Source organism: Phalacrocorax aristotelis, chromosome 2 (assembly GCF_949628215.1).
Source record: "Phalacrocorax aristotelis chromosome 2, bGulAri2.1, whole genome shotgun sequence".
Classification (NCBI taxonomy): Eukaryota; Metazoa; Chordata; class Aves; order Suliformes; family Phalacrocoracidae; genus Phalacrocorax; species Phalacrocorax aristotelis.
Window position 1 is genome coordinate 49,771,970 of NC_134277.1, and position 24,486 is coordinate 49,796,455.

A 24,486-nucleotide genomic window follows, 5' to 3' on the forward strand; every position below is an offset into this window, starting at 1 on the left:
CAACTTTTCAGTATAGCTGACAAAACAGAAATTAAATCTGTATCAGCAAATCAGTTTTAAATGTTGCATTTAAGAAAAAACTGGAATAATGAAATCAACATTTATGAAACAAACAGCAGAGGGCACTATCACATTGAAATATTTCTGACAGGCATTTAGAAGAAGCTACCACTATAGTAATTTTACTGTTTTTATGGTATGGGTTAGTTTATTCAGTGATTTTAAGTAACACTATTTGATACACTAAATTATATAACTTATAGATAAAATTTTAGAGATACTCTATAATCTTTGGTCCTGTGAAATAGCAAAATATTAATTCAATGCTGAAAAAATTCAATGTTATATAGACAATCATACTGCCAGTCAGGTACCATAACAGTCTGACAAGATAAAACACCCCTCAAATACCCTATTAAAGATACTCTTTAATAAAATTCAGTGATAATCCTGTATTTGAAAATATAAAATAATTGTTACTTACATATCCCAGTTGGCAGCTGCACGCAGCTGCTGTATCAATAAAGGAAACTATAGTTTAAAGAAGATAAACAAACATTAATGATTTTCAGTGATCTGATATGTCTCAAAGCTAAAAAAACCAAAACTGTCAGTAATTTCATAAGAATGTATTTGGGTAACATTTGCAAAAAGTATTATCATAGACAAATACTGTAGATACTGTCCAAACATTGATAAAAAAGAAAAAGGCTTAGAGTAAAAATACAATTTAATTCTATATTCTTGCTTTAAACTAAAGTGCTAAACATGTATCACTGTGTTTAAAAAAAAACCCAACATTTTTTAATTATGAGTAACACCATGCAGAGGAAAAAATATCTGATACTTTCATCTACAAACACAGGCATCGTCGAACAGTATTACCCAACAAGTGCTTAATAAATGAAATTTATTTTGTGAGAATGGACAAAAATAGCTGGCAAATTCTAGAATAATTAATGGACTGTTAGCACACATAATCAGCCACTTAAGATCCAAACTGCGTAATTACTAAGTCATTTCTAAAATGTTCTGTTAATTGGCAATTCAGTTATTGGATTACTGTCCCCAAAAAAATTCTCCAATGATAATGGAATAAACCTTCCAACAATTCTGTTTCCTGTTTTCACAAGAATTCTATGGCAAAAGATCTACCATTGCTTCCAACCTTTATGTTCTTCATTGAATTTTTCTGGCAGTGCAATTTTGCCCTTAATATCCCTATATCCAGCTATTACATGTGTCAGAATATGACTTACGTGCATTAGTATAAATGTAGGAGAATGAGGTAGTTTATTAAACAAACTGCAAAGAGCACATATCAAGAAAGCCTCTGTGATGCTTTTACATAATTTCAAAAATAAGTCTATTTCTCTTCTGCACATGCAATACTTTAAGAAATATGTTAAACCACTACAGAGGATACTAGTAAAATTGTTGGTCTGGCAGAAAGAGGCTCCTGAAAGGTGAAGCCACCATTTAAGTATACTCTAAGACAGCCTCTTCAGAGAGCATGCTCACTCTTTGAAGCACTATTTAATGGAAGTTTTACTGTATGTTCTTTAGAAAGTTTTTCTTGCTATTCTTTTCAGACATATGGCCAAAAAAAAAATTGATTTAACAATTTAAACGTGAGTTTCTTTCAGTCTTCTCTGTCAATGATTTACAAAGACTAACATTTCATCAGATGTTATTTCACACTCTCCATCAAAGTTAGTTGTTACCCCAACTTTCTAATAAAACAAATCAATATGTAAACATATCTGAAACGTAAGAGAAAAAATTAGTTTCCCTCGGCTCTTAAAAAACCTGGCATGGAATTTAATAATTTTTTTCATTGTTTTGTACTTAATTGGCCTTATTATTTTTCTCAGTACACCTGTGATTTCTCAAAATATAACTAAAAGCAGATGATTTTTGCTACAATGGCAAGTATGTAAACCATGTTGATTCCTTCAAAGCTTTATTACTTACCAGCTGAGAGCTAATTAACTTGCTTGCAACTTCCTTGTGGACAGCCACAGTACACAGATAGTACAGTAAGTTCAGTTTAGAACGTGCTGCTCCTGTATTCTTCTCAGTGGAATCAAGCAGTGAACATAATCGTTGCAAGAAGTCATTCCAGTCCATGCCTTTCATAGACGATAACTTCTCAGCTAACCATAAGAAGCAAACAAATAGTTAAAGATAATGGATCTTTGATGTTGCTTTAACACACTAGAAAGTAACATTAACATTAATAAAGAAGTTCCAAAGTTAGAATTTAATTATAATTTTAGTACTTAAAATAAATATTAAACAAATGTTATAATTCACTTCTGAAGATTTTAGACATCAAAAAAAGAAATAACAAGTGAAAAAAAGCACAAAAATACAGCAATAAGGACCTCAAAACATTTTTGAAAGTGCAACCCTGCTAAGTCGTTGGATTTCATTTAAGTAAACATTTCTTAGCATTGTATTTAGGAAAGGTGGCAGTTGTCCTTAATCATAACTAATTCTTAATAAGAAAGTGCAGTTTCAGTAGAGTAATTTTGAGGCAAAACCTAATGAAAGTCAGCAAAATCTCCCCAGAATCAATAAACCAAAAGTGTATACAGTTATTCATATAGGTAGGTACCCATGTAGTTAAGCCTTAGTAGTATCAAAACTTCAGGAGGAACACGAAGTCAAGTCACTAGGATGGTTAACATAAATCCTGTGGTTCAATTCACTGACCACTGTACATGAATAGAGAATTTTCAGACTTAATTATCAGTCTTGGTGGATAACTTTAGCAGCCATATATTCCCTCAGTTTTGGTTAGTTATTTATTCATAACTTATCTGCCATCCTGATATGCTCCAGTACTGAATATTTAAGAGCATGTCTTCTGTCTCTTACTCCAATTTTACACTTAAGTAATAACACCTGCTAATGAAGGCAATTATAACTTACATTAGTAAAGGTGAAAAGAGGTTTGGATTTCAGGTATTTCTCTTAATTTTCCTATACTGTCTTGAATCGTTATTGACAATATTGACATTATTGACAATTATTGACAGCATCAAATTCAACGTCCTCAAAAACAATCAGAAAGTTGTCCAGAAAAAAGCTACAATTCTGAAAATGTTACAACCACAAAAAAACACTGTCCCGTATTAAATAAATACAGACAACAATAGTTAAATATGTCAGAACATCAGTGTGATAATTTAGCTACTTAAATGCAATATGAAATCAAATACCACCCCCTTAGGCACTTAAATCTGATCATTTTTGCCTAGGATGTTAGCCAAATTAAAAATATTTTGTTACCATAATTTCGATTGGGAGACTGGGGGATGTTGTATTCCTTTCCACCTATAAAATTTCTTCAACAAATTAACTCTCCAAAATACATACCTTACAGAAAGAAAAAAAGAGGAACCTTTATGTCAAAGAAGAGGTTCTAGGAGGACTATATATCTGGCTGACATCCCTCTTCCAGCACAGTAAAGTATAATACTACTTCCTTAAATAGATTAGAGGAAATTTTCCAGGGGAAGAAACATTACAGTCATCACAATGAGCAGACTTTTGTTTTCAGAAATAACAGCAGCCCTTCTAGACATTAAAAACCAACACTAATAAAAAAAAAATCAAATGCCAAACAACTCCACACTATCTTTTGGGACATGACTCCCATAACATTTCATGATTAAAGGTGGGACTGGCAAGGCTGCCTAATATTATAGCTGATCAACACTGAACATTTTAAGGCCCTGTTTTTATTTGCTTCTCTACCTGTGTCAAATTTTAATCTATTTTGTTGAATATTTCAGTTATATCTCAGTTGTTTACAAAAAATAACACCGGGAAAAATATATACTATTTTTCCCTCACTAAAACAGTGTTGACTGTCTTATTTTAAAAGCTTTTGAGCATGGGCTTGTAACTGAAGAAGGCAGAAGAGAAAGTAAGGGCATGTAATTGTTAGCACTTGAAAAGTCTACTCAAAATGGGTCTAGCTAAAAAGATTATATATATGCAATTTCAGTTTCACAAAAGTTATGAGTCCTCCCAACTGTGATAGCTCATCATCTGCAAAGGGAGGGTAGAGGTCTTGTGATAGCAAGTTGCACCATCACATGCAAAACTTAAGTTTCAACAACTTCAGCAGATCCATACCTGAATATGTTGGTATATGTAAAGTTTTCAGATCAAATCTAACTGGTGCTTGCTTCATTATCTGGAAAAATAAACACACACATTGCAACTAGTTTTAATACATTTCTGGAAATCTATAAGTAGTTGAACATGAAAACACAAAGATGCAAAAATCCTACAGGATGGGTATACAAACCACTGCTCATTACTGAAGCATTTTCCATTGTTTCCTGGTATGTATTTCTTCCAAGCAGATAGTTGAGATTTAACTCTACGTTTTTAATAGAATTAAATGATTAGTACTTCCATTTAAGTTTTTTTTTAATTGGGAATACAAAATGATAGGATTTTTTTAGTTTACATGTTTATCTTGCTTGTATGCAGAAAAATACTTGCATTTGTGTTTCAAAAGCTACAAAAAGGACCTATGCAGCTGAGAGTTCATTAAGTGTTTTGGCAATTCATTGCCATACAGTAAACTCATATATATATATATATATATTTTTTTTTTTTAAATATCTCACTAGATCATTGTAGAATAAAGTCATTTGTAAGTTATAGGGGTTTTCTGCCCCCACAACACATTATTTTCTGGTACATCTTGAAATTGGATGACTGCTCAGTGACTGAGAATTTGAGTGTGATTTTCAGTAACTAAAGCATACGAAAGAGATAACTGTATACTGGAATTTAGCCTTTGACAGATGAAGCCTAGGTGTTACTAGAGTTATTTTCTAAAAGAGGTATTCAATTCCACAGATCTGCAGAACACAGGGAAATTTTACAATATAAGCTGACATTTTAGCTTTTAATAGATGCTGGCAGAATTTTAAATCCTGCTCCAGGAGATTAAGTTGCAAGCTCTTCAGCTTTACCAGGTGTTAGTATCATCCTTTGTCTGAAGATCACCAAGTATGCAATGACTCTGATCACATGTCCCTGGAATTGAGTGGGCTATTTTGTATTAATTCTGAGTCCGGCATTGTGTAGTAAGGAGATTAGTCTCTGTGTGCACATCAGTATGTACACTTACCCCTTATCTCTTATACTTGTAAGCAGTGAAGGGCTAAGGCTTCATGTCGGTGCCCCAAGACAGACCTGAGAACTTACAGAGGTGGCACTCAGATGCATCATTACCTTTGAAATTCTCCACTGGCAAAACTGTCCCCCAGCCCAAACACATTAAAATAGTAATGTTGGGTAGTTACTTTATCTATCTGTATAAGATCTTTATTTTTTGAGAGTGTTAGGAAGTCCATTAAAACAAACAAACAAAAATTGTTATACTAAAGCAATCCAGCAACCAAAAGCTGTTAAACATTCTTAATGGGCTAGATGCTGACTTCTAATGAAAAATGTTGCATTCCCTGCACCTGCCGCTTACTAAGTAAAGTTGCTAAAATGACTTCTTTTTTTTTTCCCCACAGAAATAAAAGGAAGACTAAAGGGGCTCTTGCCTGTCACTCCATCCAATACTACACATGTGCCCGTACACGCATATTACATTGTCACTGCAGTGCAGAGCTCTGATTCTTTTTTGGTCTTCCCTTTACTGTCAAAAAAGTGTCAGGCTCTGCTGAAGAGACTCATCACAAACTGTTATCACATTAGAATCTGTACAACAGAAATTGGATGGACATGTCTTGTAACTTCAGGTCTTCTTTTCCAGAGAAAATAAGTTTATATTTATTAGAAATATAATCATGTCTAAAGTTTAGTTATTCCTAATCTAGAAGGCTTCATAGATGGCCTTGTTCTGAGTATACCAAAACACACTCAGCTTTGTGTTCACTTAAGTAATAGATCTAAGCAAGTTATCAGAAAACAAATCTACACAAGCACTGAACACAGCATTTAGTAGTCTCTATTTCTTGTAAAACATTATTTAATATTAGTATTCAATCCCAAAATAGCTCTGTTCTTCAAATTAGCAACACAATAGGATTCTAAAAGACTGCCAAAAGTTGCAGGAGGGCTTGCCAGATGACTGGGTGGAACTGCTTTAAAATGAGAATTATAAAATACAGGAAAGGAGTTTCACCCTGATTAAAGATTTATCTGCAAAAATAGCCTCACCCATGAGTTCCTGAATCCTATATTTTATTTTGCCGTACCTTTGGATTGTCAATGATCGGTGTTATGATAAGATCAGATTCACTGTAAATGAGCTCTTTCAGTGTTGACTCCATATCCTGCTGACTTGAGCACATATTTTTAACCTAGAACAAGAACAAAGTTTTTTTAAAAAAATTGTTTTGCACAAAAAAAAAAAAGCTTTTGTTCTTTCCCAAAATATTTCATTTCCACACTATACCACACAGTTTGGCCATATAAACAACATATTCTAAATTACTTTTCATTGCGTAGTAGCAGATAGGGCCATCTAAAAGTCACTATAAAGAAAAAATGTTGGAAGAAAAAGTACCGAGTCCAAAAAACTTGCAACCCAAGTTTAAAAAAACTAGTCTGAGAAGAAAGAAGATGGCATTATCTCTTTTATACACTGAGGGGAAAAAAAGTGGACTAAGCATCTTCCTTAATTCTTACATCTGAAGTTCTGCACATTTTTTTACATAACTTGCACACTATAGGAACTCCTTTCCTGTTATAATTATGTGAGAAGAAAGATTACTTTGCCACAGACTCCAGGCTAAAATTCTAACTATAAAGATACCACCATCCCTTAATATAATTTTCATACTCACCTTTTTCAAGCATGAATCTCTTTGTGGAAAATTTTGGATTGGAGCAGTAGTAGCATCTCTCACTTCTACTGCTGTGCTAGTTCTAGGAGTGGGACGAGAACTTAAGAAAGAAAAAAACCAGCAAGGAATACAGATTAAGTTTCACTGCAAACTACTTTGTTGCTCTTTTGAAACTTTCATGACATACTGTAAACTTTCGAAGTTGACAAACACAAACGATGCTACGCCTGCTCCATCAGCTAAACATGAACTATCTGCCTTTAGATATGTCCTCACAAAGTTATGATTTGTTTGTCAGTTAGAAATGGGAAGGACTGGATGGTTTCTTTTTTCATTTGTTAAATGAATGCAATCTGATTATTTTCTCACCCATAGTTAGTTCTCCAAACTGGATGCTAAAAAAATTATCTTAATTCCCAATTACAAACAGCATACAAGGAAAACTACTTCACAAAAAATTGCAATCATTTCATGTTATACCCTTCTGACTGCCAACTCTTGGCAAAGTAATGGGAATTAATGGCCTATTCTCATGTATGAATGTGAACTGAGTTTACTTTGCAGTTTTTCTTTTTAAAAAAATCTCATGTTAATTAGAAAACAAAGAAAGGAGAGACCAGAATACTGCAAATTTGCCATTTTCATAAACTGCTGGTGAACTTAGTTTTTATAGTATACATGAATTAAATCCAAGTGTTTAAAATCAACTTTCTTGTTCCTAAAAATATTTTTTCCCTACTCTCATTCCTGAGATAATTTGCATGACATGTTGTTATACTGAGGATTTGTAATGGCATTGCAGCCTTTCGTCTGAGCAGATTCCTAAAGCAAACAGCAAATGCCATTTTAAATTACTAATAGCATGGTCTTAGCTGTGAGCTGTAAGCAAGTTGAGGAGCAATACTTTATAAAACCAACAGAAATAACTGGAAAAACAGACAGACTGTCATGCACAATAGCACTATTTCAGGTTACTCATGAAGCTTGAAGGACTATTTAATTTTAAACTGGAATATTTATGCTTGATGCGGACAAGAACAAAATCTATTTTACTAAATAATCTTCTTGGCTTGAAAGCTAGTACAAAGATTCAGAATCAGCCCTCAACTAAAACAAATCACTGTTAAACAAATCACTATTTTTTATTTAATACCTAGGTAGTACTTAGTAGATTGTTACCAACAGCTTGTGATGAAAAGCTGCAGGCAGAGTTTATTAGCAGATCATAAGCTGAATGGTTATTCTTGTTATTTAAAGTAAGCATAGTCAAAGCATATTCTCATATATATAAAGTAAGGAGGAAAGAAAGTTCTAAATAAGCTCTTCTGTTTAGACAGACAGATAAGAAATCAAAAGCCTACTTCCAAAAACCAGTGTAACAAAGACGTAAGAGAATTGCTTTAACTGCACACACCACTTCAGCAGCTTTTCAAAGGTGTCTTAGTATTAAACTGGTGACAGAAAATTCCAAAGGAAACACGATAACAAGACGTTACAAACAGAACAATAAAATGTCTGAAGAGACAAGGGCAGGGGTTGGAAACCAAAACTAAAACCATAAAGGGTTTCAGGGGTTTTCTAAATATGGATTTCCATACCTGAGAAGAAATATTGATTCATTTGTTTCACTATCAACTGCATTTTTTGGGCGCAATTCAGTCTGAGTTTCTATTGAAAAGAGAACATGAATTTGCATTCAGAAATTAAAAATAAAACATAGGGAATAATCACGTTAGCAAGACTAACAAAATTCACAGGACTCAAAATAACGTAATGAATAATATTACCTGTTTTGAGACAAGTGCTTGGTAGCTTATTATCTGCTCTTGAGGATGACAGGTTATCTAGATTTTTATGAGTATCCACTGGCTCTTTGGCACTCCAAGACACAGATGATTCTGTGTCTTCACTGCTGTTTAATAAGAGATATTAATTACACAGATTAAAAAAGAGGGATCATATCCATTATTTGTTGCACTTATTAGCATACGATTTAGCTGTCATTCTCTAGATCAGCATACTATTGTAATATGTGCTACACATACTTTTTATATTAGTAACAGCAATGATGAAAAATAAGTTTACAGAAAATTACTTGGAAAGTATTAAAAATTGTGTAGCTTCCTCTGTAGAACTTGCACGAAAGAAACTAGAAAAGCTAAATTATTAGCCGATAATATCAGAGCTATAAAGAAATATTAAAAGCTTTAGAGACCATTCAATCTTCACAGCAAAAAGTCACAACAAACATACTTCTAATAATGACGTTAGTAGCCTAGATTTAGATCAATAAAAACTACCTTTTTTTTTCTTTATTATTTACGTCACGCTTACTTGCAAGTGTATTGATTTTGGTTGTTTGGGTTTTTTAAATATACCCCTGTATTATCCACAGGAAACTGGGTCATATAACCTTCTGAAGGGTCTCCAAGATATCAAATATTAATCAAACCCAGATTGTGAAGGAAAAACACATGGGCCTCAGAGTTGGAAAAGAAAAAGTACTAAGCTTCTCTTGCATGTTAAGACCATGTTCTGCATTCGCCATGTTTGTTAATCAGCACATATACCAGCAGCTATTTCAGAGGCATTAGAAAACCCTCAAGAGTAAATTCAAATAGCCTGATATTTTGTAGGAGATTAAGATTCTTCTGATTCTCTGAGAATTCTTCAAAGATGAGCACTGTGGTGGAGACTGACATAAGTCTTGTTAAAACCTTGAATAAATTCTTACTCTTGGTATAAACTTTAAATCTTGATTTCTTACCTACCTTGGTGGTGAAAGTCGTAATAAAAGACAAACAGCTGTATTTCAAACTAGAACAAATGTTAATAACAAAAATACTGTAGCACTGGTATCAGAAATAGGTATTAAACAACACAAGAGCAAATTTTAAAATAGTCAGAACACAAAACTACTCAGCATTCTAAAAGAAAACTATTTTCACATTAGTTCCCTAGATTGAAACCTAAAGTATATTTCAAATATTTAGAACAAAATAACATAAAAATCAACACTAAATATCCTAATTCAAAAGTAAAAACAACAAACAGCAAGTTTTGAAGAAGCCTAACTTTTTAATACACAGAGCCTATTACTGACAAAAGGTTTGGGTTTTTCTGTGTATATAGCACTGTAGAGTACTACAAATATAGAAGAAAAAAACCTTAGATTAATGCTTTATGTCATAAGCAAAGAATATGGGTCAGCTGCATTTGCATGGATATAAGGCTGAACCACAAATCTAAGATGCTGTACTGATAGGCTTTGTGATGCTTTAAGCCTAATGCATAAAAAACAAAGAAAGAAATCTCAGTAGAGATAAAATTGACCCATATTCATAAGATTCTACAAAAGCTTTTAAAAAAAAGTCAAATTACTGTGCTTCATTGTTATATAAACAGTAAAAATGAGAGCAGGAGGGAGTCTGTTGAAAGTGAACAGTGTAATACACTGACAGGGTAATTCCTAAGCATCCAAAACTGAATGGTGTAAAACTCCATTAATCAATTAGTTAACAACATGAAAATCCTAAGCAAAATTCCGAAGTGGGAAAATTCACAACAAACCATAATAAAAATATTTATATATTTGTTCACTTAGGTTTACTATACAAGAAGTTTTCCTTGAACATTTAGTACCTTGAGCTTGTGCCCCAGCGGTCTGCAGAATCACCACCACAATGGCTAAGGGATCCTTTCCAGAATGGGTGCTGCAACAGGTCTGTCCAATTTAACCTTTTGAAAAGCAACAAACAAACTGAAAAAGCGGTGGCAAAGTACAGCTCCAGAGAGAGATACCAGAACTAGGTTTTGAACCCAGTGACGCTACAGAGCAATTAATCCTTTTGGTCACTTTTATTTGGTCAACAAATGAGTTTTCTTACAGGACAGATTTTTGCCTTAAATCAGAATGGATAATTCAGGCAAAACAGAGGTATGAGACTAAAAATGAAAGAAACTGCACAGCCAATCCTAACATTTAAATTATCTGAGCTACCCTGTAACTGATAATGTTATGTTATTTAAAAATATAACTATATCCCCTATAAATCAAAGCCTTGTAAAATAGATTGCTCTGGAAAAGCAAAGACATCTAATTTTAAAACTACCCATCATGTCTGCTACAAAGTTATCTATGTAGCACCAACTACAAAAATACAAAGATATACTTAATCAAAACTTTAATTCTGTACATCTTCATATAAGAAAAAGCACAATTTGTTCTTTTATGAGGGATTAAATAATTTTTGCATTCTTTGTGCTCTACAAATTACTGTATATACAGTATCATAGCAATTATTTTTTCCAGATGTGAAAAAAAGATGGATGTAAACAACTGTCATGGGTTAGACAGTTTACCTTTTCTGAGGATCCTTTTGAAGCAAGCCATCAAGCAAACTAATGAACTCAGCAGAAGGTTTGCAAAAAGGAGAAGCTGTAAATAGAAGTACTTGAGAAGATAAGTATTGGCAGCAAAAAGAAACATCACACAATATAGATCAAATAATTACCTACAGATAATGATAGAAAAATTTATTTAATAGTAATTTCATCTGAAAAAATCTGAACCTATGAAGAATCCTAAATATACACTCTTTGCATTTCAAAGAATTCTCAAAAAAAAAAAAAAACCAACAAATCCAAAACAAAAAACACAGAACAACAACAACAAAAACTAAACCAAACCAAAAACCCCAACAAACCAAACAAGCTACCAATGCTTGGTCTCCAAACTAATTAAAATTGTTTATATGTTAAAAAAAGCACCCTCCAATTATCATATAGCTATTAGTAAGAAATAAAGTGGAGTTGGAATATGCTTAAATTGAAATTAAATTTCCCCCAACCATGACAATTTTAAGAGGACCATTGTTGCAGTATATTATACAAAAGAGGTTTCCAAAATTCCTATTTAACTGAGAAAGACTCTACTTCTGAGAGGTCAGAACTATGAAATGTACTTTACCCACTCTGAAAACAAAATCTCCCTTAGAATTAAAACAAGTAACAACAGTTTTAATTCTACAGGTCACCGTTTTCACTACATTATTTTGGACTGAAAAGGGCCACTAAATATTAAGTGCTTCCATGAATACCACCGATGCTCAGAATGACTGAGATAAAAAACTTCCATCCCAGAAGGTAGATTTACTTTTAATTCTTAACACTAAATGATATGCCTGTCTGTCAAAAGGTAAATAAGCATTCATCATTAACAGGGAAGGAAGGCAATGCTAACATTAACTTTGGACAGCTGATTCCAGCAATCAGCCTCAGAAGAAATACTACAAAACAGAACTTTAACCTTGTAAGTATTACTCTGATTTGATTCATTAAACAATAACAGAATGTTACCCTCTGGTCTAGGTGGCAATGGATCTTCATATAAAATCTTTTCAATTAATTCAGAAAAGCTGTCTGAGGAGAACGGCGGTCTTCCTACAAACAAACAGAAGTGTATTTCACAAATTAGGCAAACTTCAAAATGGCTGTCAGGTGCAATAATATACAAAGAGCTCATTTTTGTAAGCAAACATCCAAAGAAATAAATTCCCTCAGCCCAAATTCTATTTATCAAGTTCTCTTGCCAATTTAAATAGAAAACCTTGCATTAAATTCTTCTACCATGGACAGCAAAAGAGACCAAGGACAGAACAGGCATCAAAGGTGCCTCATGGAGATCACCATGATAGCCCTGTATGAATCAGCAATGAAACAACAACAGGAGAAGGTCTAGGCAGAAGTCTCAATATCTAAGTAACTATGTTGATTCAACAGAGCAGCGTATTGTTTAAGACTTCAGAAGGTTTCACTATAATTGTCTTTTATCACGAAATTTTCCTTCCAGCTGCAGCCAGTGCAGGAAACCCAAAGACTCTAGTTTTATACTAGTGAAAGAGTTTTCTCTTTCAAGGGTCAAACTAATGCACCCAGAGTTGAATACTGAGGAGATTAAAAACATTACACTGTCAGAATTTGAGACTGCTATAATTATAAATCATAGTATTTAAGTGATACAGGTTGGTTAGTATACTATTTACATCACAGTCAAAAGGACAACTTAATAGCATTACTTCACTTGATTATTTGATAAACTCCCTTTTTTTTTTTTAAGTACAGTTAGTATATACTTCAAGAAATCTTTACAACCTGTCCTAAGTTTTTCTGTGTCTTAACTTCACTAGAAAATTAACAAGAATTTACTCTGGAACCACGACCTATGTTTCCATTATCACAGATATTAAAGAGATACACAAACTTACAACCTGAGAACATTTCATAAAGTAAACATCCCAAGGACCACAGATCACTGGCTTTGGAGAAGTCTTCTCCCTTTATTGCTTCTGGAGCTGTGTATAACAGAGAACCTACAAAATACAGTATGTATAATGCACTTTTATTATTCATTCATGGTTTATCCTGTTCAAAACTTCAAGCTTTGTCTCCACACTTCAGTGAGTTAAGGATTATCTCTACTTTGTATAAGAAAACTGAAATACCACATGTAAGTAGTTTCAAAGACACTTTCTCCTATACTACTACTGAATTACGTAAGATTATATATGCTATTTTGTTATTTCACTTCTATTAACCAAGCTGCTTGTGCTACACTTTTCTAACACGTGATTAGTGCAAAGTATGTTTTGATATACTTTGACAGCTTCCAGAACCAAGCAAATTGAGCAGAATGGTTAACCAACATAATTCTCATGTCAGTAATAGAAATAATTACATTAGGTTGGTTTGTTTGTTTTTTAAAAAAGTTATCCCAAGATATAAACCTTCATGAAATTAAAAAACTGTTACAAAAACAAGGTAGCTAGACAACTGGATCACTGATCTAAACTAGTTATAGCTATTTTCACACGAAAACACTATGAAAACATCACATATCAAATTACAGCAGCTTACACACCCCTTTTGTCTTGATATAGAAAAAGAAATACACAGGTCTTATTTCTACAGTAGTTGCCATCTAAACACCAACTCGGTTCTCAAAAATCTCTAACAAATTACACAAACTCAGCAAAAATGTGAATTCCATAGTCCCTTAAAAAGCTTATTTTGGATTCTTTTGTTCTTGGGTTTTATTTTTTTAAGTGACAAAAGGTCATTAAACATACACATCAAAACAGCTGTTCTAAAAGGCAACAGGAAAGAGATTAGATTTGTATTTCTTCCTGAATAAAGATCTGGTCCTGGTCTTAGTATTTCCAGTATGGAATTTCAGCAGGAGAAAGCAAAGTATTAAGAAAGCTCTCTCTGTTCCCATAAAATATTGCCAAAAATTCCATTGTTCCTGATAACAGTAACTGCTATGACACATCGTTATCCTGGAAACAGAGGTCTGTGAGATGCTCTGAGATGCTGACTAATAAAAGATTCGGAAGATTAAAACCAAGTTTCTGAATTTTTCTGATTTGACGAAAAAAATGACATAGTGTTTGCAGCCTACTGCATTTGCATGGATCTACCTGTTGCAACTGAAGCACAGTAACTTTCTCATACTTTAAAAACAAATTATTATTCTTAAGTAATAAGTACTGTAACAGTGGAGCCTCAAACTAGAAATCACTTGGGACCATTCACATCAAAAAGGACAATCAAAGTACAGCAGTGCAAAGCCTCCAATGAAAGACGCAGCAGTGCTGTGTAGCACCTACTGAATTTTGCATATACACTTAAAATGAAGTTCACAGAATTTAGTCCTAGAACTTACAGAAAGCATCTGCAGCACAGACTTTTTAAAAAGTCTATAAATAATTCGTTAGCTCAAATTTTTCTGAGACAAAGACAATTAATTTTAAATCACTTTTTTCATACCTCCAGTATCAGCTATTTCTTCATTCTCCAATTATTACTTTGTAACTGCAGCACAAAAAGTTGTAAATAAGTGATTCTTTTTACTACTTCGTTTAAACTTTTATTTTTTAAATACACTGCCCTATATCAACTTAATACCAGAAATACAATTTTATCAGTTAGGAAAGCCAGTTCTAGTTTGAACTCCGAACTTCCAAAGTTTTAGTGATCATCATCATCTAATTCCACTAGTTGTACTTAGTTGATGATATGTGAAATGCATCAAGGCCGAAAGGTATTTCACAGGATTTTTCTTTCCACCATAGTTTTCATCAAATAGCAATTAATAATTAAGCCTCCTCAGCAAAACCAAATGAAGAATTAATATTTTTAATTAATTAGCTACCTTGAAACATTTCAGATTTCATTCATATACTCAATTTGGGGTTTTGGTTTTCTTTTAGGATTTGGGGGGTTTTTTTAGTTCTTGAAATTTTGCTTTTATTTCTTTTCTACAAAGAAAAAAAATTCAATAACAGTTTATAAAATAATGAAAACATGCTCAGGATAGATAGTTGGTACATTAAACTGTACTGTAGGGCTTTGATGCCAAGCTCCAGAAAGAAATTCAAAATAAGCCATCTCCAGTTATGTTATATTGAAATTGTATTATACAAGTATACTATACTCTATAGTCACCTACATATGAGCTTCAATCCAAAAATATCCTGAAGTCTATATACAAAAAGCAGGAAGGGTCATGAATTATTAGTATGTCATACATTTTATGACAGACAGAAGTATATTTTTTCCAGCTTAGTTAAACTGGCTTTGTGAAACTTAGAATTATTACCATATATTTGTAAATACAGTTTTTCTTCCTACTCACTTGCAGGTGTTGTTCCCTCTGTAAGTTATGATGTCTCTGAACAATCTTCCTGAAGAGCTAGATTTTGGATTTGAGCTTACTTTAATAATACCCCATATGTAGGATATGTTAAACCTGCTTACAGAAAATGTACAGACCATGCTTTCTGTTGCAAAGACCCAGGCAAGCACATTAATCTTCACAAATCATAACACAACAGAATTATTCAGCTTTTCTAGAAATTTAGTCAGCCCCAATGGAACGATAAACAGCTATTTCACTTCAAGGTCTTCCTCCATATTACTTCAAACAAAGGCTTTTTCCAACTTTCATCTTGTCCCTTTGGTATGTTAATTTTAGCTAGTAAAAACATCTTACCTCGAAATCTGTTTTTCAGGTATCTTTGTGGAGTGCTTTCACTAACATCTTCACCTTCTTCAGATTCAACTAAAGCAAAAAGTTCTTCCAAGTTTTCACCATCCACTTTAGCCAAGCAAAAATTACTGAATTTCAAAGTACCAGGCCCTTCCAGCAGAATCTAGAGGAATAAACATAATCCAACATACAAGTATCATAAACTCAAACTGATGACTGCTGAAATTTCCAATACAAAGTATAAAATAATTTCTTTTAAAAAATCACAATATCAACCATTTAAGTACATAGAGGTAATACTATAAAAGAAAAGCTTTTCAGTGTTTTCAGTTAAGTCAACACCAATACTGCCTTTTTTCTTATAACCTGAAAACTACAGAATCTCACAGTAGAACCCTGAAGAGGTTTAATGTGCCTTTTTGTTTACTCGTTATTAAATCTAAATGAACAGTGACATTACTATAAAAAAGAAAGTAAAAGTAGAGTAAAACTGTATAGGAAAATAAAGGCATAGTAAAAAGAAACATCACTTCATTTAAGGGCAAAAAAGTGAATCTTTTGAAGTTTATTTAGCAGAAAATTCCAAAGATTTAGTCCAATCATGGTGAGAGTTTTCTCTACGTGGTCAACTGCTTATTCTCGTAATTAAAAGCTTCATAATCCCCAAAATTGGGGATTTTTAAGAATGATGTGGAACTCCTTGAGCAAGTCCAGCAGAGAGCTACAAAGATGATCAGGGGACTGCAGCATCCCTCTTCTGAGGGAAGGCTGAGAGACCTGGTTTTGTTCAGCCTGGAGAAGAGAAGACTGAGGGGGGATCTTATCAATGTTTATATATATCTGAAGGGTGGGTGTCAGGACGATGGGACTATGCTCTTTTCAGAGGTGCCCAGTGACAGGACAAGGGGCAATGGGCACAAGTTGGAACACAGGAAGTTATACCTCAATATGAGGAAAAACTTCTTTCCTGTGAGGGTGACAGAGCAGTGGAACAGGCTGCCCAGAGAGGTGGTGGAATCTCCTTCCCTGGAGACATTCAAAACCCGCCTGGATGTGGTCCTGTGCCCCCTGGTCTAGGTGCACCTGCTCAAGCAGGGGCGTTGGACAAGGTGATCTGCAGAGGTCCCTTCCAACCCCTACCATTCTGTGACTTTGAAAATATTGTTTGGAGAAATAGCCCATTCAATCAGATAGGTGGGGGGGTGGGGAGGAGGAATGGTGGGAAGCAGTCTTACTTTAGCGCTCTGTACTCAGAGGATTACTTTACAGCTACATTCTTCTTTGGAAGAATAGAGGCATCTCCATTATGCTTTATTCATATATTTTTCTAGTGCTTTTGGACCCCAAAATTACAGAAATTGCATATAACTGTGCAAGATTTTACAGAAAATTCAGAGAAGGGCAACTTGATCTCTTACAGATCAAGATCAAAACCAATTACTCTTAAGCAAGAATTCTTTGTTATAGTTATACTCTAGTTACTACATAAATTAAAAACAAACATGGACTTTGGCAAAAATATACATAAATTCCACACATACACAAAATCAAAAACAACATCAAGATTTGTATTTTTATGCACAAGCAAGACAATAATGTAAATAGCATTTGGAAACAATGAAGAAGGCTATTAATAATGAAAGTTTAGTTAACTTTACTCCCTCATTAGCATTTTCTATTACTTCAAAACATACTGTAAACATGATAAATAATACTCTTTCTTACCTTTCCAGGCGTCAGTTCACAAAAGATAATTCCAAGCTTATGAATATGGTATAAACCAGTAATCAAATCAACACCAAATTCTCTCACTACATCTTCAGGTAGATGTTCATCTTGAGCAATAACAGATTCTAGAGAACCACCTGAAATATGTTTAACCCATATTCAGCAAGTGCATATAAAGAAGATGCCATACAAATAATTCCCAAGGACATTATATAAGCGTCTTCAAAAGATACCAAGCAAAAATCATATTAAAGATATTTCTTGAAATTATCTAATAGTTACAAAATCCAATATGTACAGAAAAAAATAATCTATTTCCAACACTGTGACAAAAATCTTAATCTTGACTAGAACTAAATTGAGTGCATGACTTCAAAATTGCTTTAATATTGATTATTTTACAAAGGAAACAGAAGGGAAAAAAAGAAACCCAGAAACCGTGTCACATCACAATGTAATAGTACACAGTGGGTTTATTCAAATTCCTTACCCAGATCCCTGCTGTGTGATTTAAAAGAATAAACAATACCAAGAGCAGGCTATCAACTTCTCTGAACAAGTGCTAAAGTTAATGACATGCAATATTCCACTGAATTCACAGACAATAGAACCAGTAAAACTGGATTACATTCTGGGGTCCTGAGGTCAACAACATACAATAGATAAATTATTTTGTTTATTCTTCACACATCATTTCTGCACAGTCCTTTTCTTGACTCATGTGCCCCAGTTCGTTCTTTCATTTTCATCCTTTCCTCCCTCCCTTTTTTTTTTTTTTTTAAAGAAAAAACTTAAAAACCCAACCCAAAAATACCCAGGACTAAACTTTCACTTTCCAGGTTTCTCACACAAATCCCAGCTTCCTGGCCCAGCAAGTCCTACTTGTATCTCTCTGGACTTCTCATCCTAACATGAGACCTTTCTCTGTCCTTCTAAAATCACCATTCTCCTTCTCCACTAAATTCCAACCAGCTCTTCCTCTGTTTCTGATCAGATTACACCTTCAAAGCCTTCTAATTTCCCCTCACATATATCCTCCATCACATGTGTCCTTCCCCAGACTTCACATTCACCCTCTATGCTTCCCCCACTGATTGTTAGTGTTCCTCTGTCCATGAAAAATAAAAAATAAAACAAATCTTTTTTATTTATATTTATATTTTTATATATATTTATATATATTTATATTTTATATATTTGTATTTTTAATATATATTTTTATATTTTTATTTTTATTTATAAAAAATGTTTTATTTTTTTGCTGGCTCAGAGTCAGCTTGCTGTCCACCAGCACTCCCAGGTCCTTCTCAACAGAGCCGCTTTCCAGTAGTTCAGTCCCCAACCTGTACTGGTGCATGGGGTTGTTCCTCCCCAGGGGCAGGACCTTGCACTGGCTCTTGTTGAATTTCATGAGGATCCCCTCCGCCCAACTCTCCAGCCTGTCCAGGTCTCGTTGGATGGCAGCACAGCCTTCTGGCATATCAGCCACTCCTCCCAGCTGAGGTTACACTCTATCCCATTGTCCAGGTCACTGATTAATATATTGAACAGGGCTGGACTCAGCACAGACCCCTGGGGAACACCGGTAGTGAAAGGCCTCCAACCAGACTCTGCCCCGTTGATCATGACCCTCTGAGCTCTGTTGTTGAGGCAGTTCTCTATCCATCTCACTGTCCACTCATCCAACCCACACTTCCTTAGCTTGCCTGTGAGGATGTTATGGGAGACAGTGTCAAATGCCTTGCTGAAGTCAAGATAGACAACATCCACTGCTCTCCCTTCATTGACCCAGCCACTCACACCATTGTAGAAGGCTATGAGGTTGGTCAAGTGTGATCTTCCCTTGGTGAATCCATCTTGACTACTTCTGATAACCTTCTTGTCCTCTAGATGCCTGGAGACGACCTCCAGGATTAACTGCTCCATCAGCTTTCTGGGGATGGAGGTGAGGCTGAATGGCCTATAGTTTCCCAGGTCCTCCTTCTTGCCCTTTTTGAAGATTGGGGTGATATTTGCTTTCCTCCAGTCCTCAGGCACGACTCCCGTCCTCCATGACCTTTCAAAGATGATGGAGAGATGGATGATGGATGTGGCTCAGCAAGAACATCCGCCAGCTCCCTCAGCACTCGCGGGTGCATCCCATCAAGGCCCATGGATTTGCGAAGATCCAGTTTGCCTAGGTGATCTCTGACCCAATCCTCCTCAACCAAGGGGAAGTCCTCCTTTCTCCGGACTTTTTCTATCTCCTCTGGGGGCTGAGATGCCTAAGGGCCAGCCTTAGCAGTGAAGACTGAAACAAAGAAGGCATTCAGTAACTCTGCCTTCTCTGCATCCTGCGTCACCAGGGCCCCTTCCTTGTTTAGCAGTGGGCCCACTGTATCCCTAGTCTTCATTCTACTGCTGATGTATTTAAAGAAGCCCTTCTTATCTTTGACATCCCTCGCTAGGTTTTGTTCCAAGTGGGCCTTGGCATTCCTCCTTACATCTCTGTATACCCTGACAACATTCCTATATTCCTCCCAACTGGCCAGTTCCTTTTTCCACATACTATGAACACCTCTCTTCCATTTCAGTTTCACTAGAAGCTCTTTGGTCATCCATGCAGGTCTCCTGGCTCCTCTGCCTGACTTCTTCCTCCTAGGGATACACTGATCTTGAGCTCGGAGGAAGTGGTCCTTGAACAGTGTCCAGCTCTCTTGGACCCCCCTGCCTTCTAGAGTCCTAGCCCATGGGACTCCTCCTAGCAGGTCTTTGAAGAGGCCAAAGTTGCCCTCTTGAAGTCCAGGGTTGTAACCCAACTCATAGCCCTGCTTCTACCTCGCAGTATCCTGAGCTCAATCATCTCATGGTCACTGCAGCCAAGGCTATCCCCAACTCTCACATCCTCAGCCAGCCCTTCATTTGCTAGGATAAGGTGGAGCAGCACATCTCGCCTCGTTGGCTCCTCCACCACTTGCATCAAAAAGTTGTCCTTGATGCTCTGCAGGAACCTTCTGGATTGTGCATGGCTTGCCGTATTGCTTTTCTGGCAAATATCAGGTTGGTTGAAGTCCCCCATGAGGACCAGGGCCTGCGATTGTGAGGCTACTTCCAGCTGTCTGTAGAAGGCTTCATCAACTACCTCTTCTTTATCAGGTGGCCTGTAGCAAACACCTACAACAGTGTCTCCCATATTTGCCTGCCCCTTAATTTTTACCCACAAGCTCTCAACTTGTTCTCCTTCGACTCAAAGGCAGACCTCAATGCATTCCAGTTGCTCCCTCACATAAAGAGCAACTCCCCCACCTCGCCTTGCTGGCCTGTCTGTCCTGAAAAGCCTGTATCCATCCATGACCACATTCCAGTCATGTGAGCTATCCTACCATATTTCTGTGACTGCAATCAGACCATGGCCCTGCAACCACACACAGACTTCTAGTTCCCCCTGTTTATTCCCCGTGCTGTATGCATTGGTGTACAGAGAGGTAATTGAGCATACAGGTTTCCGTGGAGGGGTCCACAAGGATCCACTATAGCCATGCACACCATTGAGGTGGTTGGTCTCCTGGTTGTCAATCTGTACTTAATGAAACGCTGCCTAATGACCTACATATGTGCCCATAAGTTAGACTAAACAAATAGACCAAAGCGTCCGTATGAACCATTAACTTAACTTTTAATGATTGAAAGAATGATCTAATTTCCCCTCCCCCCCCCCCCCCCCGAACTTGTAGGTTCTCTTCAGTAATTTTTGAAACAGAATTCTGGATAGAAAAAAAGGTGTAATATGAACTTCTACAGTGAAACAAACTCCAGACACCAAAATCTTAAAATACATCTCTAGTACAACTGGCCTTCTTTTCTTTCCATGTGGAGTAAAGCACACTCTCTGGAGTTTAAAACATGCAGTCATCTCAATCACAGAAAGCCTTAAAAGATTTCTTTAATAGATTGGCAAGAACCTACCAAAACTCAGTAAATGACTTCATGAAGTTCTGGGTTCTCAGAGCTCTGAAATTAATGTCTTAACATAAAAGTAATAATACTTCTACTGAACGGGAAGAAAACATAGATAATTTACTATTAGCTACAGAATCACCCTTTGATTAAAAAATTTATTTTAACATATTAAATCATTTGTACATTATAATTTGATTTGCTCCTTGCTCTCTTTACTATTTTGTGCTATAAAATGAAAAGAGAACCCAAAGCTGCCAATCCTTAGAAAACTTCTCAAGTAATTTTTACTTAGTTACCCTCCAACTATTCACAATTTGGTTTTAAGTTCCCTTGATTAGTCTACCTCTTCAGCAACTAAAACCCAACATTATGTCACATCAATTAACATACATATAGTGAAGCAGAGGAGAAATATTACTTCAAAGGATTTCTACAAATGTTTCCAAAAGCAAAACCATTTTTATATCTAAAAAGGATTCTCAAGTTAATAATCAGATAGTTATTAAGCTTTTTTAAAGATTTTTTTTTTTGTGGAGAAACTGTTAGAAGAAATGTCTTATGAATACTCGCTCCATTAATTTTTACCTTTTGAGCTTATCTTACCTGTGCATAATTCCACTACAAGCCAGAGATGGTTGCTGGTTTCATACCATTCATGAAATGTCACTATATTCTTGTGTCTGATTTCATGAGTCAGACGAACCTAGAACAAAGTTTTTAGCAGTTTAAAGTTTTCCCCAGTTTAACGAGGGGGGGGGGGGGGGGAGGGAAGCAATATATATATTGACTTAAGGGGGAAGGAGACATACAACTTTACTCTAGATCAACTACTTGTTCTCTTACCCTTTCCAGGCACTAGAATAATTTTCCAATGCAAATATTTAAATATTTTGGTTTTACATGTATGTCGAGGAAAGATGACTTTCCTCACAGACCTTGCCCAACTCACCTGTTTTTAATAATATATAAAAAAAATATAGGAAGTTCCCCAACCCAAAATTATAAGCACTTCCTGCACCACTAAAAAACCCAACAAATTTCAAATCAGAATTTGGAGCCAAACGTGCATTCCTATTTTCTTTTCCGTGAGCAAACAAGTGTGAGGCAATGTGGTGAACATAGTAAGAGGAAATAAAAAGACTTTTTTCTGTCATTTCTAATCTTATCAGGCAAGAGCAAACATTCAAGGGTCCTTGGAAATCCATATTTCTATCACACCTACATAGCCTGATATCTACAGAAGCCTCTGTATCTTCTCAGAGTGGCATGTAAGGTACCCCTGAGGGCCTTCTAAGAGGAATATACTTCTAAGCAAAAAAAAAAAAAAAAAAAAAATTTAGATTGAGCAGATTCATTAATCACCCAATAAATGATCATTGAGAAAATGAGAGGGAATTTGAAACATAAATTATCTACTAGAAAAACAAAATATCTGGAAAGCCTAACTGTATCAGTTACAGTTTCTTTTCCAGAAAGTACTATATGTTTAAAACTTTGCCAAACTTTTACAAACCAGAACTGATTTACTTTAAATATTCTTGCTTCAGCAAAAATAATTTCTTCTTGGTAAGTAAAAAATTTATTATATTGATTATTTTCTGGAGGTATTGCTACCACTGAATTTGCACAACTGATAACAAAAAGCAAACAACTACATGCAACTGCTTTCACAAGTTCTCCGACATAACTCAGAAAGAGTAAGTCTGTAAACATGGGTTTACACAAGTGATTTAAACAACAATAAAATCAGATTAAGAAATACATAAATTAAAATAATCATCTTTTCAAATTATAAGATTTTAAATCTTAATAAGCTGATCTAAACTGTGACAAACTCCATGAAAAGACGTATATGCTATTTTTCTTTTACGTTACCTCTGCTACAAGGATTGTGCAAGCTATATCTTTTCCCAGATATAGCAGGATAAAAAATTACTTACCCAGTTTGTTATTTCAGCTCTTTTGCATTTATCAGTGCAAAGAACAGCAACAAAATTAATTGTCCCCTTTCTTCTTCCTTTATAAACAACTGTCTTATTTCCTCTTCCAATCTCTTCATACAGAATGAAGTTCTCCATGCTTAAGGATGCTTTACAGGCAATGGATTGGAAACATGGTATTAGCCTCATAAACAAATAAACCTTTAAAGAAAGGGTGCGGGGGGATGATAATTCAAATTTAGTAGTGATTTATGTATAGTCTTTACCCGCCCAATTCTTGAAAATAGAGTTTATATACTTCCAGCAAGATCAAACATAATTACCTTACAGAAGGCCTCCACTCAGGAAATGTGACCAAAATTTTGAAGAAATAATAGAATTTTCCACTTCCAAAGCTCTTAACATATTCAAAGAGTTACAGAGAGGCCAGTGGCTACATATTAAAAATATTTTATCTGTAAATAAACATCACACTACCAAACTTAAAATTGCATGTTCTACACAGAACTGCTGTCCAAATGAAAATATTCTATACCAAAAGCCTTGCCAAATAAGATTGCCATTTCTGCCCAAGGACACTTCAGGCAAATGTGCCTCTGCAACTTGTCACAAGTAATTTAAACCTGTGCAATAACTGATTTAATCAGCGTAACTGAAAAACACATGACTTCGAGAACATTAGTTTTCCTTTGAATGGTAAGCTGAGTGTAGCTTTACCAGCTACAGGACTCAGTGTTGAGAATTTTTCATGGATAGAAACAATTCCTTACAGAAAAAAGCTGTGTAAATTTGTTGGCAAATGTTGCATTGTGGGAATCAGGCAGTTCCACAGGCATTTAATCTATATTTGTAGTTTTGTCTAAAGAATTTTATATGTTTTAATTTACATACTGAAACAAATGAAATATTTGTCATGTGTTGCAAACCCAGCAAGTCGCATTTGTATGTTTAAACAGTTAGATGCTTTTCATAAAAGTCTGGTTAGTTCTTTTGTTCC

The 24,486-nt window shown here is 35.1% G+C and overlaps 1 protein-coding gene across 8 annotated transcripts in view; it reads right to left on the reverse strand.

Annotated features, from left to right (window-relative positions):
• ULK4 (unc-51 like kinase 4) overlaps positions 1-24,486 on the reverse strand; it is a 248,917-nt gene that overhangs the window by 222,001 nt on the left and 2,430 nt on the right. For 2 of the 8 annotated variants that reach the window (XM_075083469.1, XM_075083468.1), the window contains exons 2-16: positions 23,490-23,638; positions 22,153-22,252; positions 17,608-17,747; positions 15,886-16,045; positions 13,103-13,204; positions 12,192-12,275; positions 11,196-11,271; positions 10,476-10,571; positions 8,621-8,745; positions 8,432-8,501; positions 6,834-6,933; positions 6,243-6,347; positions 4,150-4,210; positions 1,975-2,156; positions 485-531 (exon numbers count right to left, since the gene is read on the reverse strand). In XM_075083469.1, coding sequence (XP_074939570.1) covers positions 485-531; positions 1,975-2,156; positions 4,150-4,210; positions 6,243-6,347; positions 6,834-6,933; positions 8,432-8,501; positions 8,621-8,745; positions 10,476-10,571; positions 11,196-11,271; positions 12,192-12,275; positions 13,103-13,204; positions 15,886-16,045; positions 17,608-17,747; positions 22,153-22,252; positions 23,490-23,627 — 1,586 coding nt within the window. In that variant the 5' untranslated portion in view covers positions 23,628-23,638. Of the gene's footprint in view, positions 1-484; positions 532-1,974; positions 2,157-4,149; positions 4,211-6,242; positions 6,348-6,833; positions 6,934-8,431; positions 8,502-8,620; positions 8,746-10,475; positions 10,572-11,195; positions 11,272-12,191; positions 12,276-13,102; positions 13,205-15,885; positions 16,046-17,607; positions 17,748-22,152; positions 22,253-23,489; positions 23,769-24,486 lie in introns of those variants that run through there. The other 6 variants (XM_075083466.1, XM_075083470.1, XR_012659008.1 and 3 more) reach the window with 5 other exon arrangements.